Source organism: Cololabis saira, chromosome 15, assembly GCF_033807715.1.
Source record: "Cololabis saira isolate AMF1-May2022 chromosome 15, fColSai1.1, whole genome shotgun sequence".
NCBI lineage: Eukaryota > Metazoa > Chordata > Actinopteri > Beloniformes > Belonidae > Cololabis > Cololabis saira.
This window is the reverse complement of record NC_084601.1, coordinates 11,149,463-11,167,416: the sequence shown is the minus strand read 5'-3', so window position 1 is coordinate 11,167,416 and position 17,954 is coordinate 11,149,463. Positions and strand designations below refer to the sequence as shown.

The following is a 17,954-nucleotide window of genomic DNA, read 5'->3' as shown; positions in this document are numbered from 1 at the left end:
TTTTTTTTTTTTTTGAAGATTTTTATTGTTATGGATAAGATTAAATGCATTGCCATTCTTGTGAAAACAGAACATGTTGCATGCTGCAAAGTTGTGCTATTTACAGATCCAGTATCTAACATTAAATCAGAATATGTACAATAAATTGGAGCATGTACACCAGTTACATTATTTTAGTCAGCAGTGACTAATCCAGCTGTTGAATACTTGCTTTGCACTTTTAATTTGCAGAACATGGAAGGTAGAATAACATCTTCTGATCACATAAAGGTGCAATATTCACTGGATGATAATCAATTTCTTATTTACAATGAGCAAAAAAAATGATAAATGCTCCAATAAACCTAATCATCAATAACATAAAATTAGAACAATCAAACATTACTGAATTCTTAGGAATAATTATTGATGAAAAACTCACATGGAAGCCATACATTAATACCTTAAAAAGAAAATGATCTAAAACGATAGCAATATTATATAAAATGAAAGGTATTATAAATAAAAGATCATTACAAACACTATACAGATCCCTACTACTCCCATACCGGACCTATTGTGTGGAAGTGTGGGGGAATACGTATAAATCAATAATCCAACCCATCTATATTTTACAAAAAAAAGCAATTCGAATTGTAAACTTGGCTGACTATCTTGCATCAACAAACTCACTTTTCATTAAAAACAATACACTTAAATTGCAAGATATAGTTAATTTGAACGCCACTGTAATAATATACAAGGCTTATAACAATTTACTTCCGGGCTGCAGGAACTGTTCAAGCCAAGAGAGGAAAACATGAGCTCAGGGGAACAGCAATGTTTGAGACAACAGCAGTAAGAACAAATACAAAGGGCAGATGTATATCCGTTTTAGGAGTAAAACTGTGGAACTCATTAGAAAACGACCGTAAACTAGCAAACTCAATAAAAGCATACAAGATATTATTAAAAGCAAAGGTAATGGACACATATATAGAAGCACATAAAGCAAACAAAGAAGAATGTACACATGCATGAGATGAAATGACAACCTAAATTGGTTTTGTGTTTCTTTAGCATCTTTTCACTTTCTGTTTTCAAAGCTATCAATATTATTATCATTATTACAGTTATTAAAGCTATTATCATTATTATTATTATTACTATTATTATTTTGTGTAACCTTATTATACTTCATTTGTTCTATTTGTATATTCTATTATGTTAAAAGGTGGGCAAGATAAGCTTTATGCTTCAAGCCCAGACCTTTTCGGTCAAAATAATCACAATATTGACCAGGGAAAAACCTGTGGATATTTGTTATCTATTTGTTGATTTTTATGCTTGTGATTGACCAAAATAAATATTAACTAACTAAATTTAAGTGTTCACATTAAGCATAGACACGAGGGGCGACGGTAGTGTAGCCCAAAAACGATGAAGTTAACCAGTGATCAGCAGGCATTCGTAGTCAACTTTTGGGAATCTTTCCAAAAGGTCTGAAGATCTGCTTCGCCAAGCAGTCTACAAAACGAGAGCTCAAGTCCCCTCCCTGTAATCTCAAATCTCCAGAGGAAACCTCATCAGTTGTCTGTGTGGGTCGCTGATCTCCTGTCATTCACGTCTTTTATGGTGCTAATGAAGTTCCCAAGGACACTGTTAAAAGATTTCAACATGGAAACCCCCAGCTCATTGCTGGTTTCGTTAATGTCTGGATCGTAGGCCCCCATGAGAGGGGAGCACACCTCCACATTTCCTTTACCAGCTCCTGCTAGGATACCCAACAGCTGGCTCCTGATCTCCTCAAACAAGTCCCTGTTGTACTCCTGCAAGACTGAGTCATCAAGAGGATAAGTGACATCCTCAGAGTAGCATTCACGGGGTACAGGTAACTCTATGTACCTCAACTTGGGAAATCCTGCAGACAGTGTAGAGAATAACCGGTGCAAGGAAGCGGCAGTGAGAGGATTTCCCATGAGTTTGAGGTCCTCCAGTCCCTGGCAGGGAGCCAGTGCGTTAATTAAATTGTTAATATCTTCTTCCTTAATGTCGCACTCCTCAAGAGTCAGGCTCACCAGTGTCTCTGAACAGCGGCCCAGCAGTTTTTGTACACAGGTGGAGATCGAACCAAAGACGTCATGTCCACTGATGTCTAGGTGAACCAGGTTTTCGCTGTGGAGGCTGTTGGCCAGGTATGTGAAGTCGAGACGGTTCAGGCAGCAGTTGGCCAGCTCCAGGCACTGCAGTGGCGTGTTGAGAGGACTGGATCAACAGAAAAGGGTTAATGGATATTATTTAGCATTGGTTAAAATGCTAACAGAAGGGACACTTGCCAAATATAACAATCACATCTGTTATATTTGGTGAGATTGTTCATTTTGTAATTGTAAAAAATATTTGTTTCAGGTAAGAAATACAATAAATGATCAGATTCTTACTCTTCACATGTGTATTTTCAACTTCAAATGACTAATATCTGCCAAAATGTAAACAGCAGCTCTGTTGTTGACAGTCTGGCAGTATTCTGGTCTATTTCTAGTAGGAACTGTGAAGGATATCTGCTCTCTGGCTGACCGGCAACTATTTGTCCTCACTGGCATCATGTCAACAATTTTAACAACAAAATACCTTCCACTGTTGAACAAAAACTGGAATGTCTTGTGACACTGGCTAAAGGTAATCATTTTGAGCTCATCAAATCTTTTGATGCTGCAGGAGTTTTTTGCCATTAGAGCCATTATGAGTATCAATTTGTCTTGTTTATAAAAGTATACGAGAGATTAGTCTCCCCAGCTGTCGGGGTACTCACCTCAGCAGTCTCCGGATGTGTCCGGTGAGGGTAGAGAAGCCCACATAGAGCTCAGTGAGGTTTCTTAGTTGTGCCAGCAAATTTCCAAGAGTAGCCAGAAGATCATCTTCATCGGACCCCAGCCTCCTAACGTCCAGTGCTCCAGGTGGCAGGGTTAGAGACTTTAACTTGGGGAATTTCACCCTGGAAAGCAGCACTTCCAAGTGTGGGGCTTCCAGGGGAACATTGTGGACCAGCTCCAGCTTTGCGATGGACTCAGGCTCTGCTAGACGCAGGACGTAGAACAGCTGCTTGAGAGCAAGGGAGTCGGCTCTAAAACCAACAAAGTGAAGCTTCAGAGGACAGTAGCAGCGTAGCAGGAAGGCCTGAGCTACCATCTCATAGTTACGGCCTGTAACAAAGCCATTCAGGTGTATATCGATTGATACTTCAAAGGGGAACTGGGACACATCGATGGCTTGCATTGCCACCATTGTCTCATAGCACATTTGAGTCAGGAATTGGGTTCTTGCCCATCTACCCAGAGTGGACTTGCAGTTGCAGGCTTGGTGCTCAATGTCTTTAAGGGCAGTCAGGTCCACTAGGTGCAGGCTCTTGGTATAGGTTCTTGGAGGAGACAGCACATAGTCCTCCAAAAAACAAAGGATGATTATCTGGTTAACTTAAACAAACCGAATAACAAAAGAAATACAAATACTTTCATGAGATTAAGATAAAACATTGTCACACATTCAATTAAAATCCATTCAGGTACCTTCAGGCCAGTCAGAATGGCTACTAGACAAAGCCGGCAGGTGCTGGAAGTGAGGTCCACCGGGCAGTCGATGGTCTTCCCCAGGAGATGCTTAATGTTGAGGTCAGGAAGAGGCCACGTCTGGACTAATGCATGAAGCACGTCGGCCTGCTCGTGGATGTAGCAGGCCTTGAAGAGGAGTGGGTAGAGGTTGAAAGACATATACCGTAGGTTCTCCAAAGCATGTGGACCAGTCTGGATGAATCCCTCAGCTGCAAGGAAGCGCAGGGACTTCATGATCTCTGGTTTATTCTGTTGCCTATGAGAGCTGCTTTCAAACAGCTCCGTGTTTCAGTCTTTCTTTTCCCCGGAGTCGCTGGTTTGTTGATATTCTCTCTTGCTGGCAGTGTGAGTGTTTGGTTTGTCTGGAGCTGGGCTTGCTGTGGTGAGGCAGAAGCAAGGCATACTGTAAGGGGGGTCTCGTGATAGGTAAGAGGGGAGAGGTTATTAATAGAAACAGCTGTCTCATGTCCTTCATCGGGTATGGTGTCTGCAACTTTTGCCAGAGAGATGTGTGGGAACAACAATTTAAACACCGCTGGGAAACATTGCTTAGAACAGTTTTGTGAGATATTTATAACAGACAGCTAAAAAAAATTATTCAACCTTGATATATATATATATATATATATATATAAATATATATATATATATATATATATATATATATATATATATATATATATATATATATATATATATATATATATATAAAAATGTCTTTTTCAGTGTTATTATCATTAAGAATATGTTGTTTTCTGTTGTTTTAGAATTATATATTAATCCTGGTATTCTTGCTTGTTCTTTCTAGGCCTACTGAATTTATCTGAGTGAGGCATTATGTTTGCATAATTATTTATTGATCATAAATGCTGTAATACATATTACACCATGGAGCCCTTTACTGTAAGAAAAGGGTTTGTCTTTCCAAAATATTCAAACTGGTACCACAACTGAGACAAGTACAACTGCAATGAACAGTTGTGTTGGGTTACCCTGATATCACATCTCATACCTGTTATTCTGATAAATTAAGGATGTTTTTGAAATATTTAATTTATATCCAAAATGATCTTAATTCCAGAACTGAATCTGAAGTTTAGAACCAGAATTTCTTAATAATATGAATTTAATAACTGATGCTTAATATCCAACACTTCATAGACACACTTTGTCCAGTCATACTTTGTTCTTTCACTCTCCCTTTATTTTTTTTTAAATAAAGTTTTACAAGATCACTTCAACACCATAAACCAACAGGTATATTTCTCAACAGAGATGAAGGTTGAAAATGAAATTACTGACAAGACAATAAATGTTATACAATTTTGAAAAAGTTGATCGATTGTTTTCAATAAAAATTTTGGGAGTACAAAATATTTTCAATATTAGACAGATTGGTGAAAATGAAAAGAAACTGACCTTTTTGGCCTTTTCACAAATAGGATAAAGGTTTCACAAATTACCTAAATGGTAAAGTAAATCTTAAACTGTGTTTTAGATTTACTTTACTGTTTAAAAATAAACTTAATCCATGTGTAGTCTAAGTATTGTGGTTTTTGACGTGGACCTTGACTAAAATCTTGTCCGTCTAAAGTGTGGAAAAAATGTCCTTCAGTCTGATTCAGAAACTACTTTTTATGTTAACCTGCTTGCTGAGATCATTGTTGATACAAGACTGAGTGATGACATCTCTGACTCACAAAAAAAGGGGAAAAATCATGGCAGCACTCTAGAATATTTATTACAAAAAAAATATATATATATAAAAAAAGTCAGAACTCTGACTTTTTTTCTTAGAATTTTATTTTTTTTTCTTCCTCAGTGGCCTTCTGTATATTTACATGCTGAGTCACATGTAATTACCAGAACTCTCCTTATTGTCTGATAAGTCGTTATACAGACAACCACAGAGGAAATGGTAAACATCTCTCTAGGCTCATAAAAAACTCACAAGCTGGTTGAAGGCTGGAAATAGACCTACATTATTAGGTCAACCAGGCTGCATGTCAAAGACAAGATCTCTAAAAGGTTAAACTAAGATAAGTCTCCTGCTTTTAGAACCCTACTGGTGAGTTTTGGGAACCACACTTTTCTCTTTCCGGCATTCAGTTCTACTTGACTGCCATTTAGCGAAGAGCTGAGGACACGGCTCATGAGAAAGCGCATGCAAATAGGTTTTGTAGTGAAGTATTTAACTATTCAGCCTCTCATCATGTCTGCTTCCCCGATGTCAATGATTTTAAGCCCTTTATATCATCCAGCTACCAGACATCTCTGTATTTTACCAGCCCTCATAACATTTTTTCCACACACTTCATCAGACTAGAGAAGTTAAGCAGTACCACATGTTCTTTTATTTTTTGCAGTGTAATTGGCTATAAAGGTCTTGCTGTGCGGATAGAAGATAACACTGCTACACAAAAATAAATGCCTTTTCGAGCTGACTGAGGTGGAAGGACAGATGAAAGAATAACATATTACATCTCCTGAGAGTGATGTGTGCAGGGTGAAATTGCCACACGACAAAGAAACAATGAGCCAGTGGTCCATAGCGGCTTCATAATCAGAGGAATTAAACAAAGAAAGGGGAGAACAGATCGCACAACAACTTCAAAGACCTAAAATGATGCAGAACAATAAGACTAAAGTGTCATCAAAAACTACTGGGAAGAGAAGACAACCAGAAAAAGGTCAAATTTTTATTTACGGTAAACTCAGATTGATATGAATTGCTGCAAAAAGCATTCACAAGCTACCAAAAGAAGGAAAGGTATTAATCTGGCCAAAACCTTTGCCTGATGCTACTTTCAAATCCTTATTATGAATTTAAACTGTAAATAAAAGATTAAAATCTACAATTGTCCTTTCCTTAACTTTAAACATTTTTGAAAACAATTTTAACCGTCTACTTACTTATCGCAGCAAAATAAATGTTGAATTTGGGTGCTCAACTTTGTCAGATGTAATTTTTCCCCCCTTTTTTGAAGAATCACAGTCTAGATGAGTGGTGGAAAAAGCTGGTTTATTAACAAATAGAAAATTATATATTCCTGTTATATAAATAGTCCTGTTAACTGCCACCCCTGACAGAATCTTTGACAGCGAGAGCTGGCGTGGGTCCTATGTGGGTCCAGATGTAGCCTTTTTCAGGACGTATGGGGATGGTGGGAAACGGGGAGCTCTGTGACTTGAAATATTCAGATGGCGCATGGCACACAAACTCCAAGAACTCCATCTTTCTGGGCAGATCCTCTTCTGGACCTGGTACAAGACATATGATTTGTAAAGCCAAGTCAAAATAATCACAAAGAAAAAACGTGGATTCCACGTCATTGCTCACCAACAATGTACGTCCCAGGATCAAAATGATCTTTAGGGCTGGCCTGAGTGGGAATTAGCCACGTTAGTGCTGCACTCTTTTCACAGTACTGGTCCTGAACAAATCCTCGAATCTGAGCATAGTAGGGTTTCCCATCCTCTTCATCTATCACCTTGATCACATCACCGGTCTGGTAGTACACACCCTGTGGAAACAGGCACAAGTGTGTGGATTATAGGGTGAGTATTTCCAATATGATAGAGGGGAAAATTAGGATTTGCTTGGTATAAATAAACACCATACCTTATAAAAGACTGATTCTGATGTGATGATTGTTGCTACAGATTCTGGTGCTTTGATTGGCTGTGGGAAAGAATTACTCTTGCTGAATATTTGGTTGTTGTTGCCCTTTGTGAAACTTGATGTAAAAACAATAACAAACATATCCATAACTCACATTTTTTAGTTTAAATATATGTCTTCTTCCTTTTCCTTTCGTTGACACTTTCTTCTCAGAGGCAGGAGCTTTGTACTTGGTGCTTCTCAACCGTGCAGATCTCCTGTGGATCTCCTGCTTAGACTACACATGAACAGACACAGACAGTTGGTTTATATTCCCACTGCTGGAAGCTTGTACAATATGAAAAACGTACACAGTCATGTTAGTTCTAGCAAATAGAGCCATAGACACTTCAATCAGCTTCCTGCCACCAGAAGGGGCACAGAAACAAGATCATAGCCTGTCTTGGATGATGGTGGAGGATAGACTAGCATGCAGCCTTATTCTGTTTTTGAAAAACATCTGTATCTTATGCAAACCTGGCTTCTTGCTTATGCAACTTCTACCAACAAATAATAGACACAGCTATGATACCAGACTGGCCCTAGCTAATCACTTTTCTCTGCCTATGCCCAGAACCAATGCATTGAAAAAAACAGTAATGTATAGAGCAGTCACACACTGGAACCATCTCCCCCCATGTCTAGTGGCAATAATCAAGGCGTCAAATTTTAAAAGGAGACTGAAGCAGCTGTGGTTCAGAAGGAATTATGATCGGTCCTAGGTATACATTGTGATTATGTTGCAAATTGTAAGTATATTATAAATTGAATAGTAATATGGAGTGCAACTGCTGATTTGAAAGAGCTGCAACTATTAGCTATTGTTGAAAAGCTGCAGTTGAATGGATGTTGGGATGGTTCCTATGTAAAACCTTGTGGTTTTGTTGTTGCAACTATTTTTGTTCATAAGTGGATACAGATCTGGTGATAGTAGCAAATATTGTTACTTAAGATGTTGATGTTTTTGGTTGGTTATTTAATCTTTTCTTTTGTTTTTGTTTTAACTTATTATTTTAGGAATGTTTTCACCCTTTTTGATTTGTGATTATTGTAATCTTTTGTATGTCTTTGTGTGTTTACCCCAGGAAGAATAGTCTTCACATGGTGAAGACTAATGGGGACCCTTATCAAATAAACAAATAAACCTGAGCATTTAGGCGTTTTCGTGCAGGATGTGTGCAGGATCTGTGCGGCTCGACTGACCTGCTTCCCCCCGCCATTGCTGGGCTGCGTGCTGGATGACACGGACGGTCCTGGGGCTGCACCGCCGCTGCTCCTGCCGGTGCAGTTGTTACACAGGATTTCCCCCTGGTGCCCCTTCTTCCACATGGAGGAGGAGTTCGTCTTACAGACAGCGCAGCACGGCTTCAACCCTAACGGCATCGTGAACGGTCCCAGGCGACTCCGACATAAGAAGGAATGAAGAAACAGCCTCGTCCACCAGGGAGGATGCTCCTCGACCCGCAGCTGCAAACCGGTTATTATGGACTTCTCAGCGAGAGATTCTTACTGATGCAGACCGCCAAAACGACCCCAGCAGGGAGAGGGGTATCCTTTCACTATAAGAGTAAGGGGGGCTGCACAGCACATCTAATGTCTAACAAAACCGACCAAAACAATGGAGAACCTGGGTTGTTTATCATGGAGCTGCTGGGGCTTCTTCTTCGGCCAGAAGGGGCGTGATTGGAGTAGAGCACCCCCCACTGGTGAAGGAGGGTACTGCAACCTGCAGGCAGATGATAGATAGATAGATAGATAGATAGATAGATAGATAGATAGATAGATAGATAGATAGATAGATAGATAGATAGATAGATAGATAGATAGATAGAGTAAAGGTTTTGCATTAATGTTTAGGGGTACATCTTGGGTTTATTACATGAATTGTGATAAACCCAAGTTACTGACTGGTAGCATTTGGTAACTTATATTCTGGTTACTATATTTTCCATGTCATCAGTTCAGAAATCTCAGTGTTAACTGAATCGAATAATAAGTATGTGAACCCTTCAAAGAGTCCTAGGATTTGAACTGTACGTACAGGAAAACTTTCTCTGAAAATTATATCCGAACATATTTAAAACACCAAGGTAGACATTCTTTCAAAACACATCAATAAATGAATAAAGCGTGAAAGGTTTAAATTAACTTTGACGGTCCATTAAAAAAAGCTATTTCTTTTCCTTTTTTGATGGGTTGCAAAGAAAAACAATAAATAATACTGTGTTATATATCACATTTATTTTTTTGTGAATGATTGTGGTAGCTTTTGAAGTATAAAAACCCCCAAAACAACAAACTTCCACAGCTTTCATAAAAACCTGGAATTGTTTAAAAGTACATAGCCGTATCAACTTTAATAGACAGGGGAATATTCATTTATATTTTACTCTGACAAGTTGTAGTGACATTAAATGTGCACAATAATCATGTTTCTTTTAGAATATGTGCATTTCATTCAAATACAATATGCAAATAACAAAAATATAGTTTAAGAGGATAGATTTCTGAATATATTGAAATTACATTTAGCTTTGCATTTTAATATTTTTGTAATGAAAATGTATCCATCATATTTGTACGACGGAGTATTAGGGCCAAACCAAGACAAAAAAAGGAAATTACGAGAATAAAGTCATAATAATATGAGAATAAAGTTGTATAATTACGAGAATAAAGTCGTAATATTTTGAGAATAAAGTCGTAATATTACGAGAATAAAGTCGTAATATTAAATATATTATAAATATATAAATATAACTTCACAAGATGCTCAATATTCCTAATTTTAACACAGGGAGAAGACTGCTCTTCCTGTTAAGAGTTCTCATAAATTATATTTTCATAATATTACGACTTTATTCTCATAAATTACGACTTTATTCTCGTAATGTTACGACTTTATTCTCGTTATATTACGACTTTATTCTCGTTATATTACAACTTTATTCTCGTAATATTACGACTTTATTCTCATAATATTACGACTTTATTCTATTACGACTTTATTCTCGCAACATTATGACTTTATTCTCCTAATTTTACGACTTTATTCTCATTTTATTATTACTTTATTCTCTTTTTTGTCTTAGTTTGCCCCTAATACTCCTTCATACATTTGAACCATTTGACAGTAAAGTAAATGATGTTGCGTGTCAAACTCCTCCGCTCCAGCAGGTGGCGGTGTTCCAGTGTAAAGACCGCCAAACACCTTTTTAGACGAAAGACGAAGGAATACGTCACCGTTCAAAACAATACTGCAAGCTATGAGTTGTGACTGACGCTAACTTCAGAGAAAAGATGTCTCAAAACAACCTCAACAAAGACGACCAAACGTCTGCAGCCAAAAAGGGAATCTCGCTGCCGATATCCAGAGTCCGGCTGATCATGAAGAGCTCCCCGGACGTGTCGAGCATCAACCAGGACGCGCTGTTCCTCACCACCAAGGCGACGGTGAGCCCTCCTCTCCTCCACGTGCTGCTGCACCAGGCTGGGTTCAGGTGGATCATCCTGTAACTGAAATACAAGTGTCTCATTTCAGTTGTTTCATTTTTGCAGGAGTTGTTTGTGCAGCATCTGGCCCAGTCCTCGTTCAACAGCGGCTCCGGGAAGGAAAGCAACTCTCTGTCATACAGCGACCTGGCTAGGACCGCGGAGGAGACCGACACCTTACAGTTCCTCACAGGTGAGATACTTTTAAAGCTTTTTTTATTTATTTTTTTTATTTAACATTTGCAAAAAGTACAATGATTGCAAATCTGCACATTATGCAATTTCAAGTTGAATTATAACATATAAAGAGTATAACTCAAATAAAAAATAAAACAAAAAGCACAACACATTATAACCAGCCAGGGGGGGATGAAATTATAATAAGAAAGCAAAAACATTTACATACATTTATGGTTTTGATTGCTTTTGAATTAGTAGAACTTAGTAGAAGAGTCCAGATACTGATTGGATTCACAATGAAAAGTAAAAAAAAGAGGGTTTTTTGTGTAAGAATTTGGATTTGTGGATGTGGAATTTTGCAAGGATAATCAACAAATGAATAATAAATGTCAAAATCACCAAACAACACATCCTTCCAAAATAATTTTAAATCAGTTTCAATGCTTTCAGACACGAAATTACACATATCACTCCAAAAAGTTTGAACAATGGGGCAGAGCCAGAATAAGTGAGTCATTGTTTCCGAATGATACTTTTAAAGCCTATGCTCAGATATGGTTTCACAGTGACGTGATCTTTCACTTGGTTTACATGCACGTAAGCGGCTGTATTGACAAGCATCTATGATGTTTTCAATGTTTTTTCTTTTCTTCTATAAAGACTTTTTTTAGTCAGAACTTAAAAGACAAACATCAAACATTAACGTTTTCTTTCTTTTTTTATTGACAGTTTCAAGATAAAATATGAGCAAATACAATTCTGGAGTATTATTAACACATCAGTAGAAAATAGTATATTTTTAGATAAAGACGATAAATAGAGGAAATGGTTGTGACTTTGATGTACTGTTAAATTTTTTTTTCAAATTCATATTTACTTCATAAACTTTATTTTTTTTTTTTTTTACTTGACAGATATCTTGCCTAAGAAGATCTTGGCCCGAGATTACCTCAAATCCTTGGAGGATATGCAAGAGGAGGAAGCTGATTTTTAAAAAGGAAATTACTTTTCCGTCTGGACAGATGTTGCCTCTCATTGACAGCCAGGCGACTGTCACAAAAGACTCTGAAGGTCTCAGTGCTTTTAAACACACAAAGTTATTGTAGGGCTTGCTGTGAAAAGTCAGAACCGAGAGTTGGTCCAAACGCAGAGTCAAACTAACTACACTGTGTCTTAAACATTGTAGGTGATGAATAATTGCTGTAAATAGAATTTGTAACTCTGGGGCTATAAAAACCAAAAACAAAATGGCATTAGACAAATAGTACCTCAGTGGGTTCTCTGCAGGATTGATATGCTGTGCAAAAGAAACGAGTCCTGCTGTGACTCTTCTGTTTTTAGTTTGGATTTTTCCATTTTGCCTAGACCGTATGAGGGCGTCTGGTAGCAGTTACTTACTTTTATAATTTTTTTTTTCCTTTGCAAGGACCGGAAGAGAAACATGTTCTCTGAACAGCCTGCGGGCACAAGCGAGACTACTTTGTGTAAAAGTCCATTACGTGGAAATCCACTCCTCAGCTGGAGCCCAGATGTCTCAGCGCCTGAGTTGCTACTGTGTTTAGTACACATTTCAGTGCATTGTTTATCTTAGAAATGCTGTCAAACATTGATGTCCACAACTAATTTGCTGATTTTAATAATTATAAGTCATACTTCTTTGAAGATATGAACACATTTTTCAGATCTTTAATACCGTACTTGAAAATAATTGCTTTTTTCCCATGCCTAAATTCACACCGGTCTTTAATTTATTTGAATAATTACAATGTGTACAATCAAACCTTGATTTTTGTTTTGGATTTATAATAAAATAAGGACTTTTGCTTTACTGAATGCCTTCATTCCAGCCTGAGAGACACATTAAAGAGAAAGCTTTTGAAGGTTTACAATTCTCCATTTCTCTTCGAACCGTTATAAATGTGTTTCCTCACTAGAGGTTTAATGCAACCATGAACATTGCTAATAGGAAACATAACTTGGATTTAACAGCTACATGTTCAACTGAACCCCTTGATAATGTGGAGTTTTTATCTCCGGTGATTTTGGGTTAACGTATTTTGACATAAGACTGTGCTTATTAAGTACCTCGTGCTACAGCACTAAGGATGCTTGCACTTGCTACTTTCTTGTACAAAAAGGCTCATATATAAATACACTTGGATTAACGAGGGTTCCAGCATCGTCACTGTTGGAAGAGTTTGTTGAGTCGATGCTGCGTGAGGAGCAGAGTCTTCTCTAAGGTGGCGAAGCGGCTCTCCAGGTGGTTTACCATGTTCCCTCTGCCATCTAACGCATCCCTCGTATCAGCAAGAAGCTCCTTCATGCTGGATAGGACGACAAACCCCAAGTTAATGAGACTTTTTGATGCTATCTCAGTTCAAATGTATACAACATGCTTCCTGAAGTCAAAGGCATGTTGAAAATAAGTTGTCACATCTAGTAGAGAAGGAGGCATGAATGAAATGTTAACATGCTAAAAACCCTTTAGGTGCCAGAATATTGACTTGGCCAAAGGTCCAGACCAATGACTGGTGGGAAAATACTGGAAATTACTTATTTTGTCTGCAAGTCCTCTGTCCTACTTTTGGCTAAACAAAAGTTTCTTTGTTTTGCACTAATAGTGGCTCTGACGTAGCCCTCATAGCTGCTTTTGAATCTGTTTTTGAACCCAGGATTATCATTAAAGTTAGCTGCTTTACGGCTGCGGTGTGCAGCCTGAAGGTTTGTGTGGTCTCCGAGCTCTACAAAGTACAGAATAATACTGTATCAGTAAAAGGTTTGGGGGCATCGTGCCATTCACTACATAGGTAGCCAATATAAAACACTGGTAACACGTAAAACAATTAATTAAAAGAATGTCTTGTGCAGTGCACATTTCACTGAGTGCAATATGACTTTTAGCGAAAGACCCACCCTCTGATCCAACTGTTTTTGTTTAGTTTTTTGCCAACGAACAAATATTTAAATGATTTAAACAGGTTTTTTGTTGTTTCCTGATGTTGTAAATACATCTTAACTGATATAAAGAAAAGCCCATTGAGACATTAGAGACGAGTGTACATCACCTCCTAGTTGGTGCTTACTCGGCCTCAGCGGAAGATTTCTGACAAGGTGAACTGGATTTGCTTCCAAAAGAAAAGGCATTGTAAAGCCCTTTCAACAGTTCCTGGGAGGAATTGATGCTGCAGTTGCAGGATAGGGTTATTAAGGTGCTAAATGACAGGGCTGAATATCTTGCAGTGACAATTCATATATTTAAAAAACACTCCAAAAACAGGTTTGGTTTTGTCATCACAGAGGGTTGTGATGGGTTAATTTAGAAAACGTATGAAAGATGGTAAAACTGTCAGCATCAACCAGAAGCTGGGCCTTAAAGAAAACCTTAGAATTAAAATCTGAAGAATGGGATCAATGAACAACGGAGGGTGATCAGCAGGTATTTATTATGCATCCACTACTCGCTTACACATGTGGTTGATATAAATTGGTCCGGAAATATGTTCAGAGGCACCTCATACTATAATTGCCTTTATTCTTAAAATAACAAAATGTACAGGCACATTTTCCTCGTCATATTTGAGCCCTCAAACAAGTTGTGGAAATGTGGGATAAAAAGTTACTTAATAAATGACCTTTTAAGACATTTATCATGAACCCAAGTATTGGAACTTGTGATAATGCTTTTGATCTGGTCCAACTACTTGTATACTTGCATACAAACCAATATTGCAATAGCAATATTGGTTTATCAAAGATTTGATTCAATTTGTGTTCAAATTCAAATATACATAAAATTAGTGATAAACTGGGATGAATGGAAAATCATCCCATCACCACTCACTGAGCCTTTTCCATGTGTTTTTTCTCTTTTTCTTTTTGTGACTGTAAAATTGTCTTATTCATAATAGAGAAGAACTTTAGCTGGGAAATATTCTGCTCAGAGGTATCTCCTCAAAGGCCTAGCTCAAAGTAGCTGGCCAGATAAAGAAATGTTTAAAGTTGGAAAAAACAAAACAAAACAGAGATCTATCTGGAAAAAAGAAGCAGAAGGAGGAGTGATTAGCTAGACTATAGGAAAGGGTCTTATCTTGAAATGAATGTATGATATCTGCTTTAAACACATCTATTTCTCACCTTGTGAGGACCCTCTGCTCCGTCCCTTCTCTCCTCTTCTCACCCAGAGAGACAAACACTGTCTCCATGTCTTGGATTGTGTCAACAACCATCTGGTGGTCTGAGCGGATCCCCTGGACCTCCTCTGTGGCCTGGTGGTTGTAGGAGATTCCTTCCTCCTCCACGCCACTGGAGCTGGACACAGCCTGCAGGGCGGCCCTGTTCTGCAGAACAAGCAGACGGGACCTGGAAAACTCCTTGGGCCCTGCTATATTTTCCCAGCAGATTGGGGAGGATGGTGGTAACCAGAAGCGCTGGGTGCAGTTAATAGGATTTTCTGGGGCCTCTGTCGGGAAGGGGCTGTCACCAAGGAAGCTGTGGAGCACGTGTGGAAAAGATGATCCAGAATCCCTTTTCCAGTCCTCTTGGTCTGACTCCCCTGATGCTTCCTCAGGGGGGGGATTAAGAAGAGGACCTGCTGGTTCTGGATCCTCATCTGGGGAGCATACACCCAGCAGGAAGCAGCAGGATAAGCAGAGCCAAGCCCTGCACAATGTCCACCAGAGCATCTCCAAAGTGGCTGAAACAGGGGGCATCCACACTTGATTAAACTTGCTGGTCTACTGATACAAAGCTGTAGTCTCACTGTGATAAAGGAAGTTATTCAGACGTTTTCCAGTGAAAGTATACAATAAAAACGCTCACAAATAACTGTCAAAGAAAGCTGAAGAACCAGGCCAATAGCTTTATTTTTCACCGGTTAAGAAGAAAGTGAATGACTTTTTTAACTGGCTATCATTCTGTAATTTACCTTCAAAATAAAAGCATAAGGCATCATAGGTTGAATAGCAAGAAACCCAAAGACAAGATTTCATGCAAACTATACATTTATATAACGAGTATAATGTTAATTGTACAGTAAGTAATATGAGACCCAAAAACTGTCTGACTGTCTGTTGTACTTGAAGCTATAGCGCCGCACATTTACTTTAATTTCAGTTGTTTCGATGTTGCCAGCAAAGAAAAACTACGAAAGTTGCTGAAGATCAGGGATTGAATATCATCACATTAAAAAGAAATTGAGCACATTTCCAATAAGTATCTGAGATAGGTTTTGTGAGTCGTGGATAAATGATCTTACCTTGCAGGGAAACAAAAGCGTGTGCGCAGCTGCGCTCCTCTGGAGCCTGAACCGTCGGAAAAAATGAGTCTCTACTTAAACTCTGAATCACTCTTCAGTCTTCACTGCCTCGGTAATAACAGAGCCAGAAATGTGTGTTTCCTCCCAGAGTCCGTGGAGAAAATAAGTATTGTCGTGTGTTTCTGTCAGTGTAAACTCCATTTTGTTAAAGTTATCTTTTCTTCATCTCTCCCCTTCTGTGCTCTCACAGATTGTATTCTGGTGAATGGAGGGGTAGGAGTAGGTGGGATGCTGCTGGCATTTAAGAGCATTTTTTTTTCTCTTTACAGTTTTGAATTCGACCCAAATGTAAAATTCACTGCAACCGTGAGCTTGTTTTGGCATCATCGCTGATTTTCAGAAGTTTAAGAATAAAGACACATGTTATTACATTTAAAACTCATAAAAGAAAAGAAATCAAAAGAACTTCTGATGCAAACCATCTGTGTCTGTTTAGTGTTTTGACTAGCCAGGGAATTAATTTATCTAGTCTGAGCTTTCCATCCTGACATAAGCAACTAGGAATGGGACATATTTTGGCACAAACAAGCAAGGAACACATAACACCACCCTCTGAGAACAAGCTGTGAGTTTGTGTATACATGTTTAAATTGTCAGATTTAATTTTCTCAATCCCCAGAGAGGGTTGGGGCTGATTCAAATGAACCTTGCTGCAGACTCTGACCCAGTCTAATATGAAATCTTTGGTAAACACGTCCCATTGCTCTACTTTAAACCTCCTGCAGCAGTGCTTGCCTGCATGTTTGTGATCACTATTCTGAAGCATGGTAAACTCAGACTTTGTGCAATCCAAGGGCATTAAGTCAAAGTCTGCAGCTCGGCCACTTCAGTTCAACTCAAATTCAGCACAACTCCCTTCGTGCATATGTCAAAGGAGAAAAATAACATCTCAGAATGCATCAAAAAGCTGTAACAATATGTAACATAATACCTACCTTCAAGGGGCTAAAAACAATGTAATGAGAAATGTAATCTAGAAGATAAGATCTCAGATGTACATCACAGCATTACTGTACAACACTGAACTGCACACCACAATAATATAAACAGAGTAATCTCAGTAATCATACTATGAAATATTTTATATACAACTATAGTATAATACACAATAACTTAGTGCCATATTTACACTGACACTTTACTTTCACACATCTTTATATCTGGAGTATTTCCTGGGTCTATGTATTTTGTATTCTTTGACATTGTTTGTAATTTACTGGTTTTTATTGTGGCCTAGTGCAACATAATTTAATTCTGCCATGCATCTGTGATGTAACTGCTGAATGGCGATACAGAAATCTGAAATAACACCATCCGCGATGTATTGTGGGCTACAGAAGACAAGGCCTTATGAAAACATAAAAATATAGTATGGTAGACGTGTGTAAACTTAAATGGGGCAGAGCTAATGAAAATACTGCAAATGCGTATATAAAATCATAATATAAAGCACCTATAAATACAAAATGATTAATGAATATAAAATAAAGGGATAATACACATAGGCATGTACCTATGGACATGTGTATGTATAATAATAAATTGTATTTATAGAGCGCATTTTCACCTGAAGAACAAGTCTCAAAGCGCTTACAATAAAGATTAGAAAAAAATAAAAATAAAAAATAAAAATAAAAGAGAAATAAAAATAAAAATAAAATAAAATAAAACAAAATAAAAAAAGCTAAATTAGCAAAAAAGCACAAGGACATTCTAAAAT

General features: G+C 38.0%; 4 protein-coding genes across 4 annotated transcripts; 1 reads left to right on the top strand and 3 right to left on the bottom strand.

Annotated features, from left to right (window-relative positions):
• Positions 1-7: 7 nt before the first annotated feature.
• lrrc14b (leucine rich repeat containing 14B) lies at positions 8-3,945 on the bottom strand. The gene is made up of 3 exons (XM_061742467.1): positions 3,546-3,945; positions 2,792-3,420; positions 8-2,244 (listed from the first exon to the last, which is right to left on the bottom strand). Exons 1-3 carry the CDS (start codon positions 3,819-3,821, stop codon positions 1,566-1,568), a joined length of 1,584 nt encoding a protein of 527 aa, XP_061598451.1. The 5' UTR covers positions 3,822-3,945; the 3' UTR covers positions 8-1,565.
• Positions 3,946-6,592: 2,647 nt separating this feature from the next.
• Positions 6,593-8,921, bottom strand: gatad1 (GATA zinc finger domain containing 1). The gene is made up of 5 exons (XM_061742464.1): positions 8,452-8,921; positions 7,364-7,486; positions 7,210-7,269; positions 6,928-7,111; positions 6,593-6,848 (listed from the first exon to the last, which is right to left on the bottom strand). Exons 1-5 carry the CDS (start codon positions 8,629-8,631, stop codon positions 6,658-6,660), a joined length of 738 nt encoding a protein of 245 aa, XP_061598448.1. The 5' UTR covers positions 8,632-8,921; the 3' UTR covers positions 6,593-6,657.
• Positions 8,922-10,422: 1,501 nt separating this feature from the next.
• chrac1 (chromatin accessibility complex subunit 1) lies at positions 10,423-12,796 on the top strand. The gene is made up of 3 exons (XM_061742466.1): positions 10,423-10,701; positions 10,807-10,933; positions 11,835-12,796. Exons 1-3 carry the CDS (start codon positions 10,549-10,551, stop codon positions 11,912-11,914), a joined length of 360 nt encoding a protein of 119 aa, XP_061598450.1. The 5' UTR covers positions 10,423-10,548; the 3' UTR covers positions 11,915-12,796.
• Positions 11,620-16,421, bottom strand: si:ch211-57n23.1 (uncharacterized). The gene is made up of 3 exons (XM_061742465.1): positions 16,175-16,421; positions 15,055-15,613; positions 11,620-13,244 (listed from the first exon to the last, which is right to left on the bottom strand). Exons 2-3 carry the CDS (start codon positions 15,600-15,602, stop codon positions 13,103-13,105), a joined length of 690 nt encoding a protein of 229 aa, XP_061598449.1. The 5' UTR covers positions 15,603-15,613; positions 16,175-16,421; the 3' UTR covers positions 11,620-13,102.
• Positions 16,422-17,954: the final 1,533 nt, after the last annotated feature.